We start from the raw sequence: 27,847 nt of genomic DNA on the forward strand, positions 1-27,847 counted from the left end.
GATTGTACACACCCTCTTGATACGAGTTGGAAGCCTTTCTGCTAAGGTCCGTGGATCTCCAAGTCTGGCACAAGAGACTGCTCTACATCTCTGATGTGCTGCTGATGGTCAACTGTGTGTCACTATGCTTGTCACAGTTTGTGTTTTTCCTGCTTGTAATACTCGAGCTCATGGGAGTTTTACTTACCCAAAAATGTTCTGAGGGCAGAAGCAAAAATTATTGGTTTAGAGAGAACCAATCAGATTATATAGGAGGTGGGTCCAAGACATCTTATTGGCTGGTCCCGCCTCCTCCAGTTGCTTGGATCCACCTCCTATATAATCTGATTTGTAATCTCTCTGAACCAATCAGAGCATTTTTGTGTAAGCAAAACTCCCACGAGTGATAATCGATCCTTGGGTTGACAAGCTGTGTGGCAGCTGACAGTGGGACACGTTAGCCGAAGCAGCCAAACAGCCTTGCCTGGTGAGAATCTAGGCCTCAAATACTCAACTAGCATCTATCACAAATATGTAATAGTTCCTCTAAATCAGTCAATCATGACTGCTCTGTTATGAAACTTGGAAGGAGGGCCAACATCAGGCAGCCATTTTCTCTACTTTTTTGTAACATTTTACTTCTGCATTTCCAAAACCTCCCTATTAATCGGTGGAAAATATCAGATTGCCTAGAAATCCAGGAGAAGCTGATAGGGATTCTCCCACTTTCAGTTATCTGGTATGATCGACAGAAGACTTGGGGGTGAAACAGCGGCCACTACACACCCCCTGCCCTTTAAGTGTTGGGGGCTTGAGAAATGTCGCAGCCCGATGCGACATGGATAACAAGGTCCCCGAGAGTCGCCCCTTGTGCAGTTCACAACGGTTCCTGTTTCTCTGCTGTTTTCAAACACATGCTCTGGGTTAGCGGATCTCCTCGGGACAGAGGTCCAGCCTTGGCAAGCCTATGCATCAGTAGATTAAAGAAGTAACAGGAGTCTCAGGGAATGGAAATGCGACTGTTTGCATGATGCTAAAGTGGTGGGGGGGTGGGGGGGGGAGGCAATGAGAAATCAGAACGCAATCACAGTAATTAGTTTTTCTGGGCTGTATGACATTTCTCATTTCTGATGGTCAGCTGGGAGAAAGGGAACAGTTTGTGTGTTTGCGATTTGCCGTTTTAGGTTTTGGGTGGGTTCCCAGTTGCTAAGGGGAAAATGGAAAGAGATTGTTAATATTGTTCCAGTTTTTCCTCCCCCCCTGTTCATCCAGGACTGCTTTTCTGAGTCAGCCTGCCTTTTTAATCACTGTAAAACAGGAGAGGGATAATTATTTTATGTTTATTAATGTGGAGCCAACCCTGGGGAGATTAAGGTTGATCTGAATTGATAATTTATGCAAGTTTGAGGGGGGGGGGGAATTAATAAAGTCGCCATCAGTGACAATTGCCAACTTTCAGTAGACTTTGTCTCCACGGATGTATCTTATAGATACTGGGTTAGCTTGCTGTTCAAATTCTTTGTTTTACTGTTTTTTTTTTTGTTTTTTTTTTGCCGTTCATGAGCTCAAAGGCCAGAGTAACAGTAGGAGAAATGTCCTCTATGGCTTTGTGTTCTGGTGATTTGCAGAAAGAAATTGTTGTGTTTGGTGCAAATGGGGCTTTATACAGAACCCCAGGAGTCTGGTGTGACCTGTGTCCTACCTTCACCTATTAACAGTGAGGATATCATGGGATTGATCAAACCATTGTTCTTATAGCTGGTTTCCAATGTGGCTCTGACCCCCAGGGAAGTTTCTAGGATTTTCTAGGCATAAGAGGAGGGCATAATTGAAACTGACGGGCTAACTTTATCGTTAGTCGATGCTGTTTTTGAATCACTGAGGGACAGAGTGGGGGGGGGCACTCCAGGAAGCCGTCAGCTTTCAGCTGGGGCTAGTGTCCCTGTAGCCCTGCCCCTGTATACACCCCTGGTGACCCAAGCTGACCTTCAGACTGGATGGTATTTTGCATGTGAGGGTCCCTTGGGACACCTTAGGACTCCTGTTATGCAAACGGACCCCCTTTGAGTTGTTTTTGAAATGTATTTTAGCAAATTAGACGTAAATACGGTCAAATCACTGTTAAGGTCTATCAGTGTGCGTCTGATGTCACTGTAAATATAAATGCAAAATGTGTTAATTAAAATACTACAATCTTATGACATTTTTCAGTTTTTTTTCTTCCTCCCTTTTTAGTGACTATTTTTATTTGTAAATGCCTGTGGCCTTTTTTAATTAATGTTATGAGACACGAAAACACCATGTTTTCTTAGGCTTGGCCAGAAAGCTTCATCATCAGTGTGGTGAAGTCGCACAGTGGTTACTCATTGATTGGAATTTGCATACGAGGACACAGATGTGTGCTGGGGACTGCTTCTGCGTGATGTTTCATCACTGCTTAAAGCCTTTACATCTCCTGGTTTACATCTTCCAGAATCTCCACGGTAGTGTCATCTCGGCGACTCTGAAGGGGGGGGGGGGTGAGCTCCTTTCTCACCACTATGAATCTGTGTTGACGCTGAACATGAAACGTGGGTGGCATGACAAGGTGGCGTATAAACAGGCAAAATTTTCCTCAAACATGGAGGCTCATGTCTAATTATTTTTTTGGTTGCTGATTTATCTGTCTGTCTGTCTGTCTGTCTGTCTGTCTGTGTACCTGTCTCCCGATCTACCTGTGATTTTGCACTGGATTATATACCTGTCTTCTACTGTTGATCTTATGATAAATGCTCATTAATACAGGCATCTTAATGTCACTAAGTAGGATGTTATTAAGCAATGTGCAATACATATGATAGTGTTAAGTCTTCTGACCGTAATGGCTCCTGTATGTGTGCACTTGACGATTTGAACCAGCTCTGTTTTTCTGCATTGGCTTTTTGCCTATTCCCAGTGTGAAGCTGTTCACATCAGAAATCAAGCTGCCTGCCCATTTTCTGTAACTGCCTATCTAGTACAGGGTTGGGGGGCTGCTGCAGCCTCTCCCAGGAAGCTCAAGGCGCTATGTGGGGGTGGGGGTGGGGGGGGCTCTTTGGATGGGATCCTAGATGGTCACAGTCACACATGCACATGCACAGCTGGGGCAGGGATTGAACTAATGGCCGCAGAGGCGTGGGATCAGCCTGCTGCCCGCTGAGCCTCCGCACCGCTGCTCCTGAAAATAAAAAAGAGAGGCTGACAGCCGTTCCTTTATGGTCCCCTAACATTGCAATTGTCATCTTCAGGTGACAGATTACCTAGGTATCGCTGAAGTAATTATTAAGTTACCAGCAGCTTCTTGGGAGTTAATTCCTCACCCTTAGGAGGTGCAGTCGTCGTAGCCATCGTCAGTCTTGTGATTTTTGTATTTATTTCTCTTGGCAAACGGAAGAGGAAGGAAACAAGCGGATTGTATCTGAGAGCTAGTACCTACTATGTTTTTTACACGTCCCTGTTCTGTGGTCCTGTGGTCAGGCCAGATAATTATGTGCTGACAAATCTCCCTGATGGTCGCTCTGCACATCAGGCCCATACCCATGTGGTCTTAATTTGGATCCAGGGAGCAGGGGTGCATAAAATGATGCAACCCCTCAGCAGATGACTTGGCGAATAAGCCATTTCAATAACCTGTTTTGTTCCATATTGGCCCTGAATTGTAATGACCTCTAATGCCCTGTCCATGCCCTGCTACTCACCTCATTCAACTTTCCTTTGTGCTTCTCCACCCCACTGAGACAGAGAATGAAAAGGTTGTCCTGTCACTTTATACCACTTCCCTCAGACAGATGGAGAGAAAGCCTTCATATTGCTTTTCATTCAATGCCTTGTTCTGTTTTTTCCTGTTCACCGTTTGGAATAAGTTATGGCCAAAACATAAAAATGAAATGGCCTGTCAGCTGCTGTTGGTATTAAAAAGGCTGGGTATTGTCCCAGACTTTCTGCTGCCATTTTAGGGCTATCGCTTCCTGTCTTCTAGAAGCATGATTCCTCTGCCTGCGTCAAAAGAGCAAGACTAAAGCCAAAGTGATTCCATAGCTAGAATTCTATTATTTTTGTCATGTGTGCAGACGATTAGCCTAGCGCTCATGAGGGGGGCATCAGCCAAATTTAAATGTGCAGTTAATTCACATCTGGCCACCTACATTGCTTGTATTAATGTTTCCAGCGGAGTACTGAGAGTATTTGCTAGGGTTGCAAAGGGGCAGAAATTTTCCGGAAACTTTCCATAAACTTTCCATTATGTGGGAAGTTAAGATGGGGAATTTTGGAAATATTCCTAGTTGGAAACTTCCCATGGGAATAAAGAGTAATATATAGGGATTAATGGGAAAATTCACAGAATTTTGCAACCCTACTGCTGTGATACTTTAGTTGAGATTGACAATATTTTGCTTAAGAGATGGGGAATGCTAGACGTGGGCCATGGTTAGACACTACCATTGAACAGTCTGGCATTTTGCTTCCTGAACCCCCCGGCAGTTCCCGCGCTGATCACGCACCCTGCATTTAACCTTTTCCTGAGCTGTAGGTCCAGCATTTTCAGGGGGGGGGGGGCTCCTTCACTGGCTGGGCCACTGCTCCGACCTACTTTCTGCTGAAGCCATGGAACAAATGAGGTTTTTGTTTGTTCGCTGCTTTATAATGACTTTGTGGGAATGGCATCTAAGAAAGATCAGGGGAACAGTCTGATCAAAACTAGCTGATCGTGTGCATGCGTGCGTTGTGTGCGTTGCGTGTGTGCGTGCGTGCATGCGTAGTTTGTGTGTGTGTCTGTGTGTGTGTGTGTGTGTGTGTGTGTGTGTGTGTGTGTGTGTGAGTGTGAGTAAGAGAGGGGGGGTGATATATCAGACCTGATAAATCAATCTCTCATCAGGGTGGGAATTTCCTTCTCCCCAAATGTGGCCCAGCTGCACACAGCTCATTCCAGGAAAACCCGTTTCTGTCTGTCTGTGTGGGTTTGGCCAGTTTGGTTCAGAATCTGTCATGGTAACTCTCTTTTTTAAAGAATGAAAAAATTCATTGTAGTAATGAAATGAACCTTTAAATATGTATTTTTTGTTTGTCCTTCAGTAGGTCCTCGGGGTGCTGCACGCCCGGACCTCCCGGGTTTGGGTCACCTGCCAAGGTCCTCCCTGACTTTCTAACTGGTCTCAGTGTCAGTGGTGACACTGTGCGAGCCTGTTGTAGGATCCAAGAGACAATGTCAAAATGTCTCCAATACGAGCCAAAAATTTTGATAACCAATAGTACCGGCTAATATTTTCTATGGTCAAAAATTAAACTCGTACCTATAGTTTAAGGTCGAGTGCTTTACCGACTGATGTAGTCAGTCAAACTCAAACAAGCAGCGGAACTGAGTCAGACACATAAAATTCAAAAGGCCACCATATAACCTTAAGCTTGAAACAAGTTAATGACATGACATGAGAAGAGATGCACAAGAGCAAACTCAAACTGCATTGTCTGTTCTACTTGACAAAAGCACCTTACAAATTAACTTCTTTGCATGCTTACAATCACTTTTGGCCTCAAGGGTTCGTGTGGAGTAATACAATATTTCCATTCTCGAATGATCACAAATGACATACATTATGTGTGAGTTTTCCTAAGCCTTCCTGGATTTTGGTTGCTTCGGTATATTTGGTCGCCCTTTTGTGTTCATCCTGGCCTACCTCCATTGGACAGTAGATCATGAATGTCTTTTGTTTTCACTCTTATTTGTTTTGGGCTTTGGTTGGGTGTTAGCTGAACCATGTTGTCTCTCTTCCTCTAATTTGCTGTAGGAAAGGTGGAGAGATTATAAGTTTAGGTTCGTTTTGTTTAGTTTTGGTGAAATCCTTGTCCAGTGCTGGTTATCCATCTCTCACATCTAGCCGCTGTAAATGAAGCTCACGGAAAACAGAATTTATTAGTCTTTATTATACACACACATTCTGTTGTGGCTATAAAGGCTGAATTGTGACACTTACCGATAATCTTAGGTGCGGAGTGGTGAGTTATACTACAGGAAAGTATAGTGGTTGTGCAGCAGTAGATAACATAATAAAGGTTATGTAGTGAGAAGCCCCTTTTTTTCCATCACACTATCGGTGCTTTATCAATAGATTTATGTTGCGTATGTGAAACTTGCCTATGAGCTGATTTTATCAGCCTACCGATATACCACTTGATCCCTTGCTGGTTGCTAGTTTCTCACCGTCTTGGAATGACTTTCACTTGGCTTCTTCCTATGCATATTTCTTGTAAACCTCATTGGTGTTCTGCTCAAGCACAGTCGAACAGACCTCGGTGGCTTTCGATAGTTGGTCCAAGCAGGATGTTCTAATGGTGTCTTTGTGCTCTCTGTCCTTCATCGCATTTCATCTGAGGTCATCTTGTACGCCAGCCTAGTGCCGTGTGCACTTCAGATAAGTGAGTAGTCTTTGAGGTTCCGCTTCCTTCTATGGTTAATCACTTATTACTGGAGCTATGACAAGTCATTAGCGGTCTAATCCCTCTAGGGCTCTCTGTCATGTCCAGAAGTGACCTCGGGGCTTCTCCCTTTCACTTTTTAACCTGACGAATTGCTCAACTTTTGGACTACAGTCACTTTGCCTTAAAATTCACTCTGATTCCATTTTGGAACTGGCCTTATGTTTTGCTTTTGAAATTAACTTTTTGAAATGAATGCCAAAAAATGTTTCTTTCCAAAGCATATTGCAGTCTGTTTTTGCTTAATAGGAAAAATGGTTCATTCGGCGTCATTAATATTCATGAGAGAGGAGAAAAACAGCCTATGCCAGCCGATGGAGGTACTGACCCGATTTAATAGGACTCGGTTGGTACAAAACGGATCGGGTGTAGCAAACCAGGGGCAGGCTGAGCATTGGGAGGTATGCGCCGGGCTCAGATAATTGCCGGGCTGTTCTAAAAATAACCAGGAAGGCAAGACGGCCGCGGTCGGAGGAACTTTGGGAGATGGACAGAGGCTGTGGCTCCGCACTGGGCGGCGAGTGCAGCCGTTCCCTTCCTCTTCAATCCCCTTCATTCCCTTTTCGCTTTTTGTTTTTTTCATCTCGCTTGTGTTCTAGAAGGCTCGCTGAAAGATTCTGGAAAGTCGACCTTAAAGACTCTGGAGCGCTTCATCATTTGGAGTTGTGGCAGCGATTGATTCCAACTCTGGTTCCTGCTTTTCAAAGCCTCAAACTCATTCCTGGAGGAGCATGTCTCTTTGTCTTGTATGTGGGTTGTACACTGTTTGCCTGATTTTTTTATTATTTGTTTTTTATTTATTTTTAAATGTCCCCTCCTATTTCGCCCTGTGAAGCAGAACTTTCACACTGAAGTAATATTTACACACACTGGGAGTGTAGTCTTCTGCGTCCGGTGAGTGTACTCTGTTCTTCTATTTCGTGCTCCACATCGCGGCAGGCTGCTTCATTTCGGGAAGCCGGTCTGCCCTCCCCACCCTCCCCTCACTCACGTTTACCATTTCCCATGTTTATTCTCTGAGGTGCCCCCATGGGTCTTTGGAATATGAGCCAGACCGAAGCTTTCTCATCGCCGTAACATTCTCGAGTCAATAAGCGTGTTTTTTGGGTTCGTCCCAGTTTGTCAGTGGAGGGGTTTGTGCAAACGTGAGCTCTGTGGGGGCAGTGTCATCAGTGAGTTTTGTCCTGCAAGCGCATGCCTCCATCCCCAGCCCCCCCACCCCCCGATTGCCCCACCTCCTCATTTATCTTCAGGTCTGTTCAGACTAAGGCAGAGGGTGTCAGTCTCCAGTTTAACTGCAGACCTTTTTGGGGCGACGGTGTGGGTGAGGGGGGGGCACACCATGGTCTCCCCAAGCTCAGCACCAGGTTCTGATGCTGGCCCAGCTCAGCCCCGCATTGGTGCCGCTTCCCCAGCTGCTGTGAGAGATCCATATGGCCACGATGACATATGGTGTCGCGTAGTGACACGGCAGCGATGAACGCTCACACCAGCACCTGCAATCTGTTCTTGGCTCCCCAGCCTGTGGGGGAAGGGGGCAGCTATGGCCCCCCCTTGCGTCTCTGCCCCTGGCTCCCTCCGGCCAGCCTGAGCGTCTATATTCTGCTCCCCTGGACTTAGACTTCGATGCCTCATCCGCTTCTTCTATCTGTATTATTGTAAAAAATGCAGATGCCCAGCATTGTTGCCACGCTGCATTCCTGCAGGCCTGCGACACGGTGTCGCGATCATGTATGAGCCTGCTGTGGGTGTGGGGAGGGTGGCCCCTCTTTCGCAGCCCCCTTGCAGCCCCGCAGGGGCCCGATTCACACCTGAAGGCCCAGGTGACACTAACTGCAGCTCCGGTTCTTTCTGGATGCTTCCCCGCCTTTTTGTGGACCCGGAAGGTGTTTTGTTTAGATGCAGATGATGCCAGCAGCGATTAAAGCAGGCGGCGGTGTAGAATGTCTCCACAGACGCCACACTGTTCACTTAGTGACTTATTAAATAACGTCAAACAGTATCAACACGCGGCAATTCGCTATAATCCCCTCCGTCTGTTTCCTCTGTTCTTCCATTTGTCGTGCTCTTATCGTCCACGCTTAAGGCTGTCTGCTTAAGGATTTCTGTCTAAGGCTTCGGTTCGCCATGGTGGGAGTGTCGACAGAGCATGGCAGCCATGAAACTGCGGGTGTGACACTGGGCTTTCTGGGATCATGTTAATGTCATTTTTTATTGGACGTGGGCAGTTGTGTGTCGAGATGGAGGCTAGTTGGCTGGTGCTGATGTCATCTGAAACGCACTACGGTCACAGGGACACCCCAGGTGGTGATCCACACTGCATCTGCCGCCCCCCCGTCCGTCTGTGTGATTGTGAGGGTGGGTCGTGAGGTCAACCGAGACTTATCGCGGTTTGACGTTAACTGACACCAGCTGTTCATATGGAGGCTTTATATCTTGGTGTCGTCCTTGAAATGGAGCTGAAATTGCCCCAAAATAGGGGGGTGAGGTCTGAAATAGACACTGCAAGTGTTGGGGTGCTTAGCTGTGTCCACACACACACACACACATACACACACACACCATTCTTTCCCCCGTTCCCCATTTTTGATCAGCCCCAGTGGAGGTGAAATTACAGTCTTCTCTGTGACTGGTTGAATAACGCAATGGAGGAAGTCAAAGTTTAGTTATTAAATTATTTAAAAATGATTGCATTTATATATTGCTGAAGCCCTTAGGTTTTTAATCATGGAGTCGTTGAGCAGTTTGCAGTGCTCTAAATAAAGGCGGCGTTGTTCGATTTCGCGTTCCTGCCGTCTGATGGGACCGTATCGTACATGAGCAATCGATGCCTCCTTGGAGATGTTTGCGGGGAACGGAACTGTGACATTCTGCATTCCGTTCCGGCATGTCGGAGCACATCCGAAATAACGTGCTATTCTGTCCCTCCCCTTCCCCGCTCCCTCCCGACGTACGTGCCAGTGAACAGATCACGCCCCACTCCCTCCCGACGTACGTGCCAGTGAACAGATCACGCCGGGTGTGTGCTTGTATCTGCGGTCACATCCTCGCTCCATAAAGCAGATTTGCTCTGAATCCTGGGGATTTCTGGTTCACACTTTGGGCTACGCTTTATGAAAACTTTCCCTTCCTCCTGTTATTGGTAGGCTTCAATTCGGTCCCCTCCTCCATTACAGCTGCTATTCCTCAGTTCGGTCCACCCTTGAGCCGCCACCCCCCCCCCCCCCCTGCCTTGCCTTAGAGCACATTTGGTCCTGCGCCGTTTCATCCTGATGGCCCCTGTTAAAGTCGGGCTCCAATTACTGCAGGGGCTGCCATGGGGAGTGATGGTTAGGGCTCCGAATCGAAATCCCCAGCTCGTTTTAATAGCTCGGAACGCTCTGGGGCAACAGAGGACCTCTGTGACCTCTCTCAGGTCTGTGAAGTGTAGTAGCAGTCTCTGGCCAGTAGGTGCCCAAGATGAGCTTTAGCAGGCTTAATGACAGACTTGTGAAGAAAAGTGCTGAGATTATATAAGAAGATATAAGAAAATGCTAAAATGATAAATCCTTTACTTGATATTTGCACAAGGACGAGTACAGTTACATTGGACCCCACCTTGCTATCTATAGCCTGAGGGTCACAGCACAAGGTCAGCCACCATGTGGCGCCCCTGGAACTGGGGGATAGGGGCCCACCGGCATGTCACTGAAGAGGCACTTATTTACTGTTCACACGGTGTACCTCATCATTTACTGTATGTGCACTTATTATTTTTGTTTTGGTCTGTGCTAATTTCCGCTAGCATGTTAGAGAATCGGCATGTTATGCAAGTATCAAACGCTAGCAGATGTTAGTGCTGTTACAGCTCGGTTATGGATCAGGTATGGTATTTATAACTGTGGTTGTTTGGGGTAAAGGTCCGGTACAGTTTGGTTCTTGGTGCCAGTGGAAAAGCACCATAAGTACTGTTAGGTTAGCATATGCCTACTTTCAGTTGATAACCTTTTGGAATCCATTGTGCTGGGGGGGGGCAAGACAGGTTGGACTCTAAACTCTATCACAACCGCCCCCCCCCCCCCCCCCCCCGGGCACTCCTCGGCTTGTTCCGGCCTCTTCCAAGGGACTTTAAATGTATAGCTGATTCCTAAGATTATTATTCGAGTATGTCCATATATTTTTGTTTTTTTTAATCTGTAACGTCCTGGGGATGTACCGGAGTGCTAGATGGGCGAAATTCTGTTTGGTGTAGCTGCTTTTATTAATTTATTGTCACGCTCTAGTTCTGGCTTGTGAGTCTCCTGCTCCTGCACTTGTCTCATACACTTTTAGCCTAACCTTAGCCCATTTGCTGGCTGTTGGAGCTTAGCGCTTAACACTTGGCCCCGCAGCGAAGTCACTCAAAGCTTGTGGAAAGGATAGCCGTTCTGCTGGGTTTTTTTTTTCTTTTTACGTTATTGAATGCAAGCTGCCATGATGCTGATACTTCAAAGGGGTCTGTGAAGGGTGGCCCCCAAAAAGGAGGAATAATTCTATTCACTCGTACTCCACCCCCCCACCCCCGTACACACACACACTCACACACACATACACAAACCCCCAGGCTGACACTGTGTTTTCTGTCTGTGGAATCGTAGAAACGACAGAACTGAGACTTCCTACAGCTGAAGCAGAGATGGACAGCATCTCCAGCTGACTGGTCCGCATGATGTCACCTGTCTTTCCCACCTTGTGGTGTCCTACGCAATGTGTCTTGCACCTGTAAGCTTAGGAAAGGTACATTCAACTCAAGAAGTCCGAGCAGTCTGCAAGTCTACAGTCTGTTTCGGTGTCTATCTACTCAAAAACACACCTGAGACTGATTCCGGTTTGGGGGTGGTGATTTGTGGTGATGTGTGTTGGGACATTGTGCCTGTGGCTCGGAAGATCGACGGGTCGAATCTCGGGGTCGGCAGAAAGATTTCATCCTTCAGACCTCAGCATTAGGCCCTCAAGCAAGGCCTCATTGTTCAAGGCCCTGTCTGACCCGGCTTCCTAAAATATGTTGGTCTGCTAAATTAATAAAAATGTCAATGTTAGTATATTTACTAGTGAGAACATTGGTATTCATTAAGCACAGTGCTGCAGAACATTTTTAGTATACGAAAAAGTATCCGGACATGGCTCACGTGCCGGCATCTGATTTACCTTGTATGTTATATTTGTGCACGATCTGCTCATAAATCTAAACGTAAATACCTGTGTTCCCTCCGAAAATCTACGTTTTTGAACACAAGTCCCCCCTGAACAGGAAAGTCATGCTTTTTGTTCTGTAGTAACGTCTGGATTGAGATGGATGTTTGCCTATCCTTTGTATTGTTAGTGCAGCAGAGACAGGTGACAACTAGTTTTACCAATCTACATGTGATGGTAAAACTTTAAGACTGTGAAAATACCAGTTATATACAATCATAGTTACATACAGCTGCTATTTTTATTATAATAATAATTGTAATAATAATAATTATTATTATCATGACACAGAATTGAAAGTTTCAAAAAACAAAAATGAAAAAAATCAGAATCTGAGTCTTTTTACTGCCAAATGCTATAACTTAGAAGGACGTCATGCAAAACAATCAAGACGATCAATGTAATACAATTATGTAATAAAATAATGTAATAAAACAAAACCCCACTTGAACACCTAGGTTTTTAACTTCTCAGACTCTGCCGGCCGATTACGGGAAGGTTGGTAAACCGCCAGCTCTTCAGTTTGTTGGCATTGTTGGGGCATTTACTCTAATCGATATCATGACCCGGGAAGCACGGGGCGCTGTGTACGTGTAATGTCTCGTCACACGGCAGGCCTTGCCCCGCACCGCCGGCCTGACTCACTCAGTGGAAAATCGAAGGCCAGCTAACCCGCGGTTACGCCCGACGTGTCCCTCATGCTCCCTGCCTGACGGGCCGTCCCTGGAAGGGGAAACGAGCTGTCGGACGCCTGTAAGCACTTTTGAAGGGCGATTTCCCCGCTGCCTGCATCTGTCATCCTCCCATGTCCTGTCCCTGCCCCTGAGCCCTTTGCTCTGAGAAAGTACGGAGATCTCCCAGATCTGTCTGCAGCTCAAAATACGATTGACGTTTGACAGATGGTTTAATTAAGCTGGCAGACTAACTGAGTGGCAGGCCTCAACTCGTACTTTGCTCTGTACCTCTTTTCGTACATTACCAGAAATATAGTCCCCTCTCCAACATTGTTGCTAAATGATAGGATTGAAATGGCACATTGTGGAAATATAAATGGCTAGCTTATTACAAGAATGGTTTTCTGTATGTTTTGCATTTCGCCTGTTCTGGATCTGTCCGGTTTTGTGGATGGTCTTTAGTGGTGAAAGTATGCACTGAAAGTTGGTGAGGTTCTCAGAGGAAAGCCGTTTCTAAATGCGCCATGAAAAGTGTAATATTATACCTATAGGTAGGCTTGTATTTACACGCGTGATCAGGCTCCAAAAATGTGCTTCTGTTAGCAGTTAATTCTGGCTCGATCCAGCCTGGTCACTTACGGAGAGGCTTTCTCTGCTTTTGCCAGGATTTCTGGTTCCGGCTGTCACATGCCGTGGTTCGTCTGCCAAGGGTGGCAGGCTGCGGCTTAAGGATTAGGGAATGAACCGCGCTTATGAAGACAATAGAAATGTTTTCTCCCCCTTCCGATGGAAGCAGTGATTCGCTCGCCACGCTCCCATACCAGCTCCGTAAGGGACAGCTCAAACCCGTTAACTTCGATTGTGGAGAATGCCGTTGATGTGAATTTCCAGCCTCGTAACTTTGGTTAACCTGCTTGGTTGTTGGTTTCCCTGGACGAAGGGGAAACAGCTTCCCTGTTCTTGATGTATTCTGTCTCTCTCGTTCTGTCTTCCTCTGGCACAGAAAGACTCCATGAAAGATGACAGAAGAGGTCATAGTTATAGCCAAGTGGGATTACACGGCCCAGCAGGACCAAGAACTTGACATCCGGAAAAATGAGCGCCTTTGGCTGCTGGACGACTCCAAGACGTGGTGGAGGGTGCGGAATGCCTCCAATAAGACAGGCTACGTCCCCTCAAACTACGTGGAGCGCAAGAACAGCCTGAAAAAGGGCTCATTGGTGAAGAACCTTAAGGACACATTGGGTAAGGAGAGACTCTATGTCCTGTTCCTTCCTTGTGGGTCTTGTGGGTGTTTGGTGACACGTCGGCACGCTCAGGCAAAGGTGAACAATGACCACGTATCTACGCTCCAGGTATGTGTGGTGTGTAACTTCTGTCGTCGTCCAAAGTCAGTTGGATGAACAACCAATGGAAACCTTTGGTCTGTGAAGAGTGTGTTAAGCGTACAGGGGTTTCAGGCCTCTGTTCTCAGCACTTAAATTGCATGGATTCAGCAGCCCTTTCATCATGGAAGCTGCCTGTGCTTCTTGCCTACGGAGGTTCGGTAGCATGGCTGTGACAGAAGATGGTCTGAGCACCTCCGGTTATAGACTCTCAAGAAACTTCTAACCTGTCACCCGAATGATGAAGGTTTTAAGTTTTGGAATGCGTCACTGGGAATTTTGTTCAGTCTAACGGGGAATGACAGCCCGGTAGAAAAGGAGCTCGAGTACCTTCTGCTTGTGTTGAACTGATACGATTTTTAAATTATTTTTGGAGGAACCTCTCTGCGGAGGAGTGGAACTAGTATTCTGGAGATGCGTTATGGGCCTTTAAGAGACTATTTGGGGAGTTTTTCAGTAGACGTGGGCAGTATCCATGAGTGTGATGCGTGGATAAGAAAATAATTCAGTGTGTGTATACAGTACCTGTGCCTAGCTAAGCAGCAGCCAGATGCTCCCAATGCAGGAATCAGGAAGTTTACAAACCACCTGATTGGTTGTTATAGTCTCTCTTGTGTACCTTTTCTTTATATTGGTTGGGCACTGGAGGTTGTGATAATTGTGATTAATAGGTTCATTACTTGAGTCAATCCTAGCTATAGTCTCACTTTATGATGTAATATAGCACTGTTTTGAATCTCTTAGTGTCATGGTGTGGATGAGAAATTAGCACGCGCCCAGTGTCTGTCCTACTTTTGGAAGTCCACCACATGCTTAGGATTCTTCCTGCTATCGCTGGCCTCGGTGGCCATCGGTCACCTCGGAGCTGGGACAGCAATCCTCTGTGGAGTTCCCGGTTTATCTGTGTACGTGCCTGGTGGCGGTTTCTCGCTGAAAATGGCCTGTATGCTCCCCGAGTTTTGCTCCTTAAGTCCCCCTGGTTTTCTGCTGACTCTCTCACATCACTCCTAGCATCATTCTTCGGTTAGTTTTATTTTTTCCCCTCTAAACCATATAATTGGTAAATGATGTATTATGTCTTTGGTGGGATTGTCGTTTTTGCATGGATACCGGCGGCTTGTGATTGTCTGGCCCGCAAATGCTCCAGTGAGGTGAGACCCCGCTGGCTCTCTTCAAGCAGAGCATCTCGCGTGGTAACAGGATATAGGGGACTCCTACAGGAGTGGATGGATGCAGGGATTTGATATTCCCATAGCTGTGTCTAACAGTGCATGAAATCGGGGGCTTCGTGTTGTTGTTATGTTAAGTCGTCATTAAAAACATCCAAGGTATTACGTCATCAAGCCAATGATGTGTTTCCAGGCGTGGCGTCTTTTCCTGCAAAAAGACAAAATAAAATAAAATAAAAATCCAGTGAGTGAGAAACCAGGCCAAACCCTGCTTATGCTAACAGAACGTTCCTCGTACGATGAGGACCAAGCAGGACGGGGCTGCATTACGACAGGGCACCCGCGTAACCCGTTCAGCAGGCTCTCCGGTTTAGCGGCAGCGTAGACTGCCGAAATCGGTTCTGCGGCCTTCGTACGTCAGCAGGGGGGGGCAAAGACGCGTAGGAGCCGATGCCGATGTAATATGCGGTAGCTGGGATTTGGTGGCCTGCAGCGTTTGAGACGGGGCCATCCATAGCGGGGGGGGAGGTGAAGTTAACACGCGTTGAATTTGTCTCCTGCTTTACAGAATCCGAATCGATGTCATTGTTTTCTTTATTTTATTTTATTCCCAGCCCTGCGTGGGATGCTGCTGCCTGTTACAGTTGGCGCTCGCGCACGCAGAGGGACGGCTACTGTCGTGTCGCGTTGCTGCCACCGGCTCAGCAGAAGCGTCACCGATCAAGTTCAGAATGAGGCTACTGGGTTGATGAGTTCAGAGGCGTCTGGGGGCTCTGATTTGTGCACAATAGCAAGAATATGAAGGAGTATTTACTTACGGTTTTGCAGACGCCTAGACTGTTATCTTACAGTCAGTATAGCTAAACGTAAATATGGATCACAAAAATGTGAAGTAACAGCGGTTCAAATCATGCCTCACCTGTTTGTCAGCGCTGTGCCCTTCTTCGGGCAGATAGGGTCATTTGTTGTGCTACCTGACTTGCATGCAGAGTCATAACCAGCGAGCATCAGGTGGATATCGAGATGTGGGAGCTGCAATCTGAAGTTTTCTGGTTCAGTTTTGTAGCGGCCATGGGCAAGATAGAACATCTGAAATGCTCCAGTGAAATGTTCATCTATCCATCCATCCATTCTCTGTAGCCGCTTATCAGTTGTATGAATCTAAAATCACCTTGAATTTGAGAGTCCCAGCCGTTCAACTAAATGTAATTGTAATTTTAGAAAGCCATGAAGAACCAAACTCTATGAATGAGTGAATGAATGGTGTTTTATCATTGTGTCCCACAGAACCTTCCACAAAACTGTCAGCATAGTAACACTGTGCTTTTGTACTTTGCAGCAGAACAGCCTTTTATACATCAAAACTGTGAATCCCTCTAATCTAATAATCCATCCATCCATCCATTTTCTGTTACCGCTGGTCCTGTTTAGGGTTGTGGGGGGTCCAGAGCATGTCCCAGAAGCTACGGGCACAAGGCAGGGAACAACCCAGGATGGGGGGGCAACCACCTAATAACCCAAAGTGAATAATGAAATAATAAAAGAAACTTGTTTAGGAATCCACAGGCCTGTCCATGCTTGCCGCTGTGTTCTGTGACGCTCATACCCACAAAGAAAAGAGTTAATTCAGCACTTTTGGATTATGTTGTAGTATTAATATCCTTTCTGTCTCTAGCTCACCTGCTTTACTCTTCTTTTCCTCAGTATTTGTGGAGAAAGGGTTCCTCGTTTTCGAGGAAGCTTCCGGCGCCTTCGTGAACAAGCGTTCATTTATAAACCCCGGTGCATGTTGGGATCTCGCTCACCGCTGCAAGATACTTCCTCATGTCAACAAACCCTTACAGGGGCTGGTTAACATTGAAACAGGCGTACAGGCGTCCATTAGAGGGTCGAGACAAACCTGCCTTTGGTCTACACACAGGCAGCAGTCAGAAAAAAAAGGCAAAGTCAAATTCTGTCCCTTCCGTATTTTCGGTATGAAGCCGGGGTCCTGTTGGACTTCTTGAACCTGCAGGCCTCTTCTCCCTAACACTCCAAGCACAAACAACCTGAAGTTTGCCACGGGCGCTGGAGCTGTCGGGGAATATGCTTAGTTCCACTGCTAATCAATTTTATTTTGCACTATAACCTACTTTTTAATTTTTATTTATTTATGTTTGCTTGGCAGGCTTTCAGAATAACACAAGGCCGGTCTTGCGAACATGCCGATAACGCTGGGAGTGGCCGTCGGATTACGGGCGGGGCAGTGTCTTGGAAACGGTTCTGCGGAATTGTAAGAAATACCTCACCCTCTGTGACGTGCCGTGCGCCATTGACCGAAGTATCGACCAGACGCCGAGGCGGTCGCGGTCTAATTAACACGCGGTTCCTCCGCCAAGATTCATCTCAGAGGTTGATGCTGAGGTCGGCAGCCAAAATCTTACTTGTTCAATTCTGTTCATGTATGTTCTGCTTTTCTGTCATTTTTTTGCGCCCAGTACATCAGTGCTTACTTAGTGTCCAAGAAAAGGAGCAGCTCTTATTTGGCAGGCTGTTAGGCAAGCTGTGGTGGGCCCCCGTGCGGGAACTTCCACTCCGGCCACTTATGAAGCCCTCGGACGCAGCGTCTGCTGAGTAATTCCGTAAAGGTCAACAGGGCTGGGAGTACTGAAGTGCTCCTTGTTCTCGCCGGCCTCTGATTGGCTGTCGCCAAGGTTACCACCCCTGGTCTACACACTAGGGAGGAGCCAGTCTGGTCGTTTCAAAAGGACTAGAAATTAACTAAAAGCGCAGCCGGCCATGTTGGGGCTCTTCTGAATCTCAATGTACCGTCATGTTGGTGTGAAGGCAGATGTGGGAAGAAATTCCTACAACATAGAACCTTAGAATCCCTCATCAGTGGTCTTTAAAGTGCTTTTAATGTTTGTTGTTTTATTGCTGAAAGCTGCCCTATTGTTTCTATAACCTGCTAAATGTTATATACTCCAGAAAATTGTAATGGAAATGTTTCACAGGAAGAGAAGCAGATGATGACGTCTGTGAGCTTGTAAACCAGTGGTTTCATAATTTGAAACATATATGACCTGTGTTTTAGACACAGAAGTGCACAAGGAGAGCCAGACTGTCTGTCTGTGTGTCTGTGTGTGTGTCTGTCTGTGTGTGTGTGTCTGTCTGTCTGTCTGTGTGTGTGTGTGTGTGTGTGTGTGTGTGATTCATATTCAAGGATTGATGGGATAACAGTGTATTCCATCATGGCCATAAACGCTTTAATTTCGCTGTCCTGCCAGTAGTGACAGGGTGACCCTAAGTAAGGGTCTCCGGCAGCATTGTGACATCATAACAACAAGCGTGACCACGGATGCCTGGATGTTTACGAAGAGCTTGTTGTTTGTATTAAGAATGACAGTTATCACATTAAGAATAGGTGATGACAGCCATGTTTTCCAGTCGCATATGTAATTTTTTTTTTCTTCAAGGCCATCAAATGTGCGAGTGATACTAATGATTTGTGTTTGTTTAAAAGTGAATCAGATGTTTTCTGTCACCATTTTGTCCTGTTAACCTCTGTTAGTCAGCATACATTAAGTCTGGAATGAGATGCATATATCTGTCAGAATGAGAGCTGTTTCGGTTAATTAGCGGAGGACTGGAGATTCTGAGTGATGTCCTGCTAGATACCCTCCATCTGGTTTGCCAGCCCTGCCCTGTTAGTGGGGATCAGTGGCCCGGGTGACTGATGCCCATGTCCCGCTTTACAGTAGCTGAGTGATTTTGCCAGTGGCATCACATTGTACCTGTTTCTGCGGCATGAGCGTTTAACACGCTGAACAACTCCCCCGTCGCTATGATTGGTCGGGAATTCAGTTATGCTGACAGCTGTTGCGGTTGCACGAGTCTCAGTTGCACCAGTCTCGGTTGCACGAGTCGCAGTTACATGAATTGGTGCCTGTTTCACGCTGCCGTCCAGGGCAAGTCTGTCTGTGTGTGGGCAGGGGTTGTGGACGGTGAATTTGGGGCCGTTTCAGCTGCAGAGCTTCTCCACTGCTGGGGTGGGGGTGAGGCGGAGTGTGGGCAGGACATTGCGTCCCTGAGACCCCGTATTGCCACACATTGAAGTGTAAATGAAACACTGTTGCGCATGTCCATCTGTAAGGCTTTCTTTCTGTCTCCTCTTTAGGCTCTGAAATGGCTAAGCTGACACACTTTGACAGACATATCATATTTTACACCAACATTAAGATTTAAACATCATATTCATTGACTGCCTAAGACTTGCACAGTGTGTCGATTTGGATGAAAACATCTGCTAAATAAATAAAATCTAATGTAAAAGAAGCCCTGTGTGTGTGTGTGTGTGTGTGTGTGTGTGTGTGTGTATGCGTGCGTGTGTGTGTGTGTGTGTGTGTGTGTGTGTGTGTGTGTGTGTGTGTGCGTGCGTGCGTGCGTGCGAGTGTGTGTGTCTGTGTATATTATATTGTGGGGACTGAATGTCCTACATTGATAACCTGTTATTCTGGTGTTGTGGGGACCTTTTTCTTTTCATTTCCCACAAGGAGAAACTCAGTTTTATAAAAGTCTGTGACTGCAGTCAAGAAACTAAAAATGCCAAAAGCCCCATATCTTGTTTGGTTACTTATGGTTAAGGTTAGGGCTGGGTGGGGGTTATGGTCCTCATGTTGGGATTAGAGTTTTTCCTATAGAAATGAATGGAGAGTCCCTACAAAGGTATAATTACAAATGTGTGTGTGTGTGTGTGTGTGTGTGTGTGTGTGTGTGTGTGTGTGTGTGTTGGGGGGGGGGGGGGTTCATAAAAAAATGCAGATGGCTTTGCAGGCACTGGGCTGCCCCCACCCTGGGTGTTCACCTCTCGGAGGCCAGTCGGGCTTCCGGGGTGATGAATCTATCCAGCGTCACGCCACCTTAAAGGTAAAATTGTCAACATCACCCTTGCTATACTATTTTTAGCCATTTGTCTAAAATAAACCGATTTAAAATTTCAACAAAGGTCACAGAAAGTGGTATAATCTGCCCCGACTCAAACAATTCTACAGGTCAAAGCCTCTTTGTTGGTGATTCCCAGTAGTGCTCCCTCTAGAGGGGAGAGGTGGGCTTGCGTAATTGGCACCAAATGGTGATCGGTTCAGACTCGTAAGCAGAGCCCTTTGTAGATTGGCCTGATAACGGCCTCCTCTGAAATATAAGCACTTTCCCTATCTGTCGTGTGTGAGAGTGGATTAGCATACGCCCCAAATGCAGAAAATAACACTACAGGAAGTGCTGGGAGAAGATAATTCGGTTACATTTTACAGCCTGAAACCTTTGGAAAATTTTGCTTGATAATGAAGTAAAATTGGTGCTAATTAACCTTTAAAACACACACACACACACACACACACACACACAACGATTCTCAGTGAGGCAAATTGTGAATTTATAATGTTAGATTTTTTCCCCGTTTCAGCACCTAGAGTGAAATGAAATGGAAAGTAGATGATTTCTGCAGAGACGTTTCTAGCTGTTTTTTACATTATTGGCTCATTTAAGAGCTCTTATGCTGCAGAGCCTGGTAGGATGTGAGATGTGAGGTGGGGTTTTTTTGCCAGTCTTTTTGGGTTTACGGTTCAGTGTGTTCCTGAACTGATGCATTGTGAGCCGGGCCTGTATTGAGCTCTGATAAAGAGTGACACAGATTTCTTGGTCAGGGTGATAATACTTGCACAGTACTTGCTGCTACTTATGCTGTAACCTAATTGGTGGAGATGGCAGACTGGCTTGTTTTTTTTTTTGTCCTGAGCCATAAGCATCATGACCAGAAGTGTGCCAAGATTTTAAATTGCGATAAATTTAAGTAGCACCCCTGCAAATGTCAGTAAGTCTAAGTCTGAAGCCGTTTGTGCTTTTTTTTTCCTCCAAAAATGTAAACCTGTGCGGTAAAACTGATTTGCTTAGAGTTTTTTTGTTTAGTTGCATTCTGTGAGTTTGTTCTGCTTGGGAAGGATTGGAATGTGCCTTTGACATGCCTGCCGTGGGTTTAAACGTACATCAAAGGAGCTTAGTTTCATTACAGATGCAGAACATGAATCTGCTGTCATGGCGTGCAGAACGAGGGTTGGTAGGGGGGGCTCACCGCTGGAAGTGTCTGAAAATAACGCACTTTTCCATTGCTCCTCCCCCCCACGAAGAAGACACGTTTGCCTTTTTCCCCCCATTTTCTTGGTTGGGAGGGGGGGCTGTTTACTGAAGCTTTTCCGTCAGTGTGGGAAATGCTCTTGTGGGGGTGCTGACTTGGACGGTCTTTTGGTCCGGGCTACCGATCCATCGTGCGCTGTCATCCAAGACGCCGCCTCCTCCATTCGATCCGTGCGGCTCCTTCCCCGGGGCCCATGAGCCGGCCGTGTTGGCCCCTGATGACTTGGGCGGGGCCCTCTCCCGCGCCGCCCTGAGCTTTTAGCGCTCTGCGGTGGCTCCGTGTCCAGCTGCAGTTTTCTGCGCTTTTCTCTTTCGCCCCTGTTACAAACCCCGGGGGGGCCGGCTGCGAAAATGGTCACTGCAGTAAAAGGAGATTCGGGGTGGGGGAGTTAATCTCTGCCTCAGTTTATTAGATTCCTGTGGATGTTTTATGATTCATTAGCTAATTTTCAGGGCTTTTTTGCGAAAGCTTTAAAGAGGTGTATGAAAAATGTATGCCGAGCGTGTCGTATGGGGGTAACATCTGTCTTGCTTTGACAGAGATGTGTTCATCTTCCTGGCAGTCATTTACACCATTCCTCTCCGAGTACCGTACTGCTAGGAATTGTGGGTACACTCCAGCAAATTGCTGTTAATTTGAATCATTTCAGGTTTTCCCTCTGATTTATGCACCCTCTTTGCGGTGCGTTAATGCTGTGCGACTTTGTGCGTCTTTAAGAGCTCCATCTAACACAAAGTGCCATGGTAGGTGTGTGAATATGGGACGCCCCCTGTATCTCAGCAGGCTTTGTGTGAAGATGGTGGATGGGTAGGTGGGTGGTCCCCTCTGGTCCCGCCTCCTCCCATCCCGCTGGACAGGAGGAGAGCTGGTTTTCCTGCCCTGCACAGATGTTAGGGAAAGAACCTCCTGATGACACCTTTTTAAGTACCTGCTACACAACAAAAGTGTTCATTGGGAAAAACCGCTGGCCTGTGCCTGTCCATTCTGACACCAGCCACCAGAGCCGATGAGTCTCTTCAGGCTGTCGATGGCCTTCATTCCTTTTCTGATTCATTTGCTAACTCAGCAGCCTCTAATATACACATTCGGCCCAGTGACAAAAAGCTCCAGAGGCTAAACATTTTAGTGACTCGCTAAAGCCATTTACGGTGCGTATGGGCTGATGCGTAGCATTTTATTAGCGAAAGCTAATTAAATGGGGAATATAGATGGTTCCCCTTGGCGTTAAGGTGAAAGGAACACGACCGTACAGGGATGTCCTTCGCAGTGGGGGGTGAAAAAGGGCAGCGGAATTTAAAAGACCCATGTGCTGGAGCAGAATAAGCACTGGGACGGGGTTCGGTAATGTGTGAAAACTCAATAATTATGGTCTAGACTGGTTTGTGAGCATTGGTAGGACTCTGAGCACGGCCTCTGCGTGAACCTGCCGCGGGGGCATCGAGCGGTTCTGGCAAACGACCACCCGCGCTGACGCACCAAAGATAAAAGATAACGAAGGATGACAAAAGGGACGAGAAGCATGTTTGTGTGTGTATGGTGTTCCAGGTGGTTTTGCGTGTCTGTCCTCTGCCGTTTTTGAAAGTGGGGAATCCCAAGGGCAAGGAGGTGAGCGTAATCTGGGGAATATTAAACGAGGGATGATGGAGAGGAATAGAAAGGGACATGCCCCCCCAAATGGAAAAACCAGGATCCATGCTAACAGGTCCTTTGAAGCTTTGTGCGAGCTGTCGCCCGTGTGAGAATGACGAAGCCTGTGGGAGTCTCCCAGCAACAGCATCTACCTAGCTGCCCCCCCCCGTCATTCCACTGCAGAAAGGCTGTCCTATTCAAATTTAACTACAATCAATGCAAAGTCAATTTTTACTATGCAGTTCCGTAATCCTGTGGCCTTTTAAATTGGATAGATGGGATCACGTTCAGAGAAATGAGACCTCTAGTGGTTGATTTGAGGTTGCACAGGGTGTTTTTTTTCCCTTATGTGATGGACCTAAAGCTATAGTCGTAGGTGAATTTAGGATTTGACCCCTTGACCCTATGATGCAATGTCACATTCTGTTGGATTTAAATTAAAAAGAATGAGAATGCATTGTTTAAGCTAATTATTATAGGTTTGGGGCTAAAATCCCCTCCCCCAAAACAACCCTAGCAGCATCCCTGTCTGCGGTGGATGGCTGCCGGTCCGGCAGTGGAGTGTGGCTCTGTGGGTTAGGACACTCTGGCTGCCATCAGAAGGTCGCCGGTTCAGTTCTCAGGGTTGCCTGAAACGTTTCACAGTTGAGCCCTAGAGCATGGCCCTTAACCTCAAATTCCTCTTCTGTCTGTCTGATGCTGCATGTGCAGTGCTGTGCATGTGCACTAGGAAGTCAAATTAGGTATTTAAATTAATAGTAAAGCAAAAAAAACAACAACTTCTTCACTGAAACGTTCCTGATACCTTGTTGGATGGCAGGATCAGCACTGCTTTGGTTCCATAACCCCCTAAGGAGGCACATCAGCCATTCCATCTGTTCAACTTCACCAGCAGCTCAATTCATTAAATGAGTTAAATAATTAAGCAAGGCACAGTTTAACGAAACAAGGTGAGATAGTGTTTGAGTCAAAAAATACAAGGGTATCACATGGGTGACTTTTGCTGCAGATACCGGGGTGACTAGGGGAGGTTTTGAAAAGCTGACACACTTTGACAGACATACCATAGTTTTACACCAACATGAAGATCATTTAGACGTCATATTCATTGACTGCCTAAGACTTTGATGAATTTCCCTTTGGGTGGTAAATAAATGATAAATAATATCTAATGTAAAAGAACCCCTGCGTGTTTGCATTTGTGTACGCTGGCCCATAATATGGATGACCCCAGTTGTATAAAAATCTGTGACTGCAATCAAAAAACTAAAAATGGCTTTTCCAAAAGTCTTGTATTTTGTTTGGTTACTTAGTTAGGGCTGGGTAGGGGTTAGGAATAGGTTTTTTCACATAGAAATGAATGGAATGTCCCCTTTTAGATGGACACACCAATGTGTGCGTGCGTGTGCGTGTGCGTGTGCGTGTGTGTGCGTGCGTGTGTGTGTGCGCGTGCGTGCGTGCACACACACGCATGCGAGGGCCTCTGTCTGTCTCTCACTGTCTAACGACCCTTGGCTGTGTCGCACGTCAGGTCTGGGCCGGACCAAGCGGAAGACGAGCGCCCGCGATGCCTCGCCGACGCCCAGCACGGAGGCGGAGTTCCCCGCCAACGGGAGCAGCGGGGCCGAGCGCATCTATGACCTCAACATCCCAGCGCTCGTCAAGTTCTCCTACGTGGCAGAGCGAGAAGACGAGCTGACCTTGATGAAGGGCACACGCGTGATGGTGATGGAGAAGTGCAGCGACGGCTGGTGGCGGGGCAGCTTCGCAGGCCAGGTGGGCTGGTTCCCCTCCAACTACGTGCTGGAGGAGAGCGAGGAGGCGTCGGCGGAGGCGCCCGCTTACCTGTCCTCGCGGCCGGGGGCGGCGGTCAGCAACGGCCAGGGCCACAAGGTCCTGCATGTGGTCCAAACTCTGTACCCCTTCAGCTCGGTGACGGACGAGGAGTTGAACTTTGAGAAAGGGGAGATCATGGAGGTGCTGGAGAAGCCACAGAACGACCCCGAGTGGTGGAAGTGTAAGAACGCTCGCGGCCAGGTGGGCCTGGTGCCCAAGAACTACGTGGCCATCGTGAGCGACGGCCGAGGGCCCACTGGGGGCCTCCACTCGCCTCAGGCCAGGCGCACGGGGCCCTCACGCACCGGCAAGTTCGCCGGCAAAGATTGGTACTACGGTAACGTCACGCGGCACCAGGCGGAGTGCGCTCTCAACGAGCGGGGCGTGGAGGGAGACTTCCTGGTGCGGGATAGTGAGTCTTCGGTGAGGAAAGGCTTGATTTTCCTTACTGGGGTGTAGGTGGGCTTATGCAGCACATGTGAGGGGTATTGTTGTTAGTGTCCATCCAAATATCTATCAATTCATCCATTTTCTAGCTGCTTATACTAGTCAGGGTCATGGGGGGGCAAAGACCATCATAGGCAGAACATGGTGGAAGCATGCGGCAAAAACAAGAAAAATGAAAATACCAGTTGCAGAAGTACACTGGAATGTACAACTTGTGTTTTTAGTTTATTATTTACACATATACCATTTTGTGAGACACGCACACATATGTACAGGTGTGAGCAAAATTTGGGGCCAGATTGCAAGGTCAGTCAGTTATATTGTACCCCTGAAGCATTTCAGTGTGTGGTTGAGGGCTTTGCTCTAGGGTCCAAGAGATATGCCACAATTTGCTGAGAGATCACAGGCACAGAGGCCTAACCCAATGAGCCAGACATCCCACACACCATAAAACACCCCCCCCCCCCCCCCCCCCAGGGCACAACCATACAGTGTCAGACGTTACTTGCAAATTAGTCTTTGGTCTGTGAGAGGAGGCCACTGCCAGAGTGCCCCGAGGAATCAGCATGGAGGGCAGACGGCATGCAAACTCCATGCAAACTCCATGCAAACGCAACACAGAGGTGGGACTTCAGTCCCCAAGCACTGCCACCCACTGAGACACCATCATTAAGTCCTAGAATTGAGGAAAACACAATTGAAATGACAGGGCAGAGAGCGTGAAGTGTTATGCTGGGTTACACCTGTACACTTATTTAAAAAGAACAGTTTTACATTCATTCTTACTATTTCTGTTGGAGCTTGTTTAACGTGGGGCTCATTAGACATGCATTAAAGGCTCAGCATCAGGCTCATGTGAGTCGCAGAGGTAAAACTCAGGGGACTTTTTATAGGATTTGTTAGTTGTGTCCTATTTTTGTGGTATATTTATAGACCGTGCTGTTAAAACTTAGTGTTGGGTAAAAACCTGGGAAAAAGAAACGGAGCGTTTCCTCACAAGCCAGCAGCAGTTGGATAAACCTGTGAATGTGTGGTGCCCCCATCTGGTGTGAATGTGAAATTTGTGAAGTGTGTTCTCCTGACTGTCAGTTAAGCTGTCACCTTATGTAGTGCGAGTTTGTGTGCGTGCGTGCGTGCGTGTGCGTGCGTGTGTGTGTGTTCGTTCATTGGAGGATTTGGTTGAGGTTAGTGGGGTTAATGTTCTCTGTCCATCACCAATTAGACTGTGTCTTCTTTTGCTAATCCCCATTGGGTTAAATTAGATGTTGACAAAATATTAGAATAACAGCAAAGAATTTAAATAACTCAATTCCTGGGGTGAGGTTGGCAAGGTCCTTGATCTGATCAGTTTTCCACCTTCTCCCTCCTCCTCTCTTGCCGCCCCCCGCCCCCCCTTCCAGCCCAGTGACTTCTCTGTGTCCCTGAAGGCCCCGGGGAAGAACAAGCACTTCAAGGTGCAGCTGTCGGAGGGCGCTTTCTGTATTGGCCAGAGGCGCTTTAGCACCATGGACGAGCTGCTGGAGCACTACAAGAAGGCGCCCATCTTCACGAGCGAGCGTGGCGACAAGCTGTACCTCATCAAGCCGCTGCTGTGACCACCCCACCCCCCCAGGACGCTGCCCTGTCAGAATCCACACCTCGACCAGTCAGAGCTGTGTCTATGAGCCCTTTCCTGCCCGCTCCCTTCCTTCCTGGTTTTTTTTTTCTTCACCCGGGTTGGTCGACCAACGTAAAGAACAGCTGACTGGCGGCATGGCCAGGCCCCACCCACGCGGCCCTGCCCATGGCTGAGTCTGTTGCTGAGTCAGTTTTATTTAAGTGTCTCATATGCCTGTTTATCTTTTGGGCCTTTTGCTTCTTTGGACCCTTTCCTGAGTTCTGTATAACAGATCAAGGACAGTGCCCTCACCGAGTGACTGCTGCATGTGCGTGCTCCAGCCCTCGCTCCGACGGCAGGGATATTTTCATCCGGCAGTGTTGTTCTACGTCTAGCCTCTGGGGGGCGCACTAGAGTAACTGCGCTCACTTCCCCTCCAAGCCAAACCTGACGTCACCGCTGCGTTCCTGCACATCGGAACCATCCAGTCTTTGAGGATTTTTTTTTCTCATTTATTATGTAGACGCAGGCAGAGTTGGTAACGCTCACTGATATGACACAGATATTAGTACGTGGTTTCAGTTCTGTGCAGCACCGATGTGGCTGCGGGATATTTCTGGCACTTTTAAGCGCCGTCTATTTGAGGACCCCCCTCCGCCTCTTCTGGGGCTTTACGCCAAACTCCAAATGCCGCACCGCCCAGCACTTCAGAACACAGCACGCTAAGGCTTTAAGGCGCCTCAAGATTGTGCAGCGGGACGACACAACCGACTCTGCTCCCCACCCTGCGGAGTTTCGGGAGGTGGGGAGAATGGACCCCTCCCAGTCGGGACCTGAATGTCTGTCAGTACAACCAAACGTGCCGCCCTCATACTGTCTGTGCACTACTGCTCTCGAGCACCATGGTTCTGTTTCGTTTCTTTCAGTTAAAACTGACTGTCTACACTAATTCTGTATTAAGGAGGAAGGAAAAAGGAAATTCTTATTTACATTTGCAATGTCTGTTTACCTACAAGAGTCTGCTGAACAACTGGTTTCCCAGATCTTTTAGATGTTTTTGAGCATTATTATTTAATTCTTGTTTCCATTGTATGTATATTTAAATCATGAGGTGCAAATATAGATTTGTTCAGATCCAGCAGTGTAAGGTACTGTACCTTTTGACAGTGTGTTGAGAACTAAAATACTTTTGTTCAATTAAATTTTTTTCCAAAATATTCGACACAGCATTTTCTCTGTTCGCGCAGAGCTTTCTGTCA

General features: G+C 47.2%; 1 protein-coding gene across 2 annotated transcripts in view; it reads left to right on the top strand.

Moving 5' to 3' along the window:
* The window catches only part of nck2b (NCK adaptor protein 2b), a 51,956-nt gene extending 24,151 nt beyond the window's left edge, over window positions 1-27,805 (top strand). The window contains exons 1-4 of one of the 2 annotated variants that reach the window (XM_023811428.2): window positions 5,729-7,365; window positions 13,360-13,601; window positions 24,240-24,967; window positions 26,392-27,805. In XM_023811428.2, coding sequence (XP_023667196.1) covers window positions 13,376-13,601; window positions 24,240-24,967; window positions 26,392-26,586 — 1,149 coding nt within the window. In that variant the 5' untranslated portion in view covers window positions 5,729-7,365; window positions 13,360-13,375 and the 3' untranslated portion in view covers window positions 26,587-27,805. Of the gene's footprint in view, window positions 1-5,728; window positions 7,366-13,359; window positions 13,602-24,239; window positions 24,968-26,391 lie in introns of those variants that run through there. The other variant, XM_072700241.1, reaches the window with a different exon arrangement.
* The last annotated feature ends 42 nt before the right edge of the window (window positions 27,806-27,847 follow it).

The sequence above is a fragment of the Paramormyrops kingsleyae genome, chromosome 16 (assembly GCF_048594095.1).
Source record: "Paramormyrops kingsleyae isolate MSU_618 chromosome 16, PKINGS_0.4, whole genome shotgun sequence".
NCBI lineage: Eukaryota > Metazoa > Chordata > Actinopteri > Osteoglossiformes > Mormyridae > Paramormyrops > Paramormyrops kingsleyae.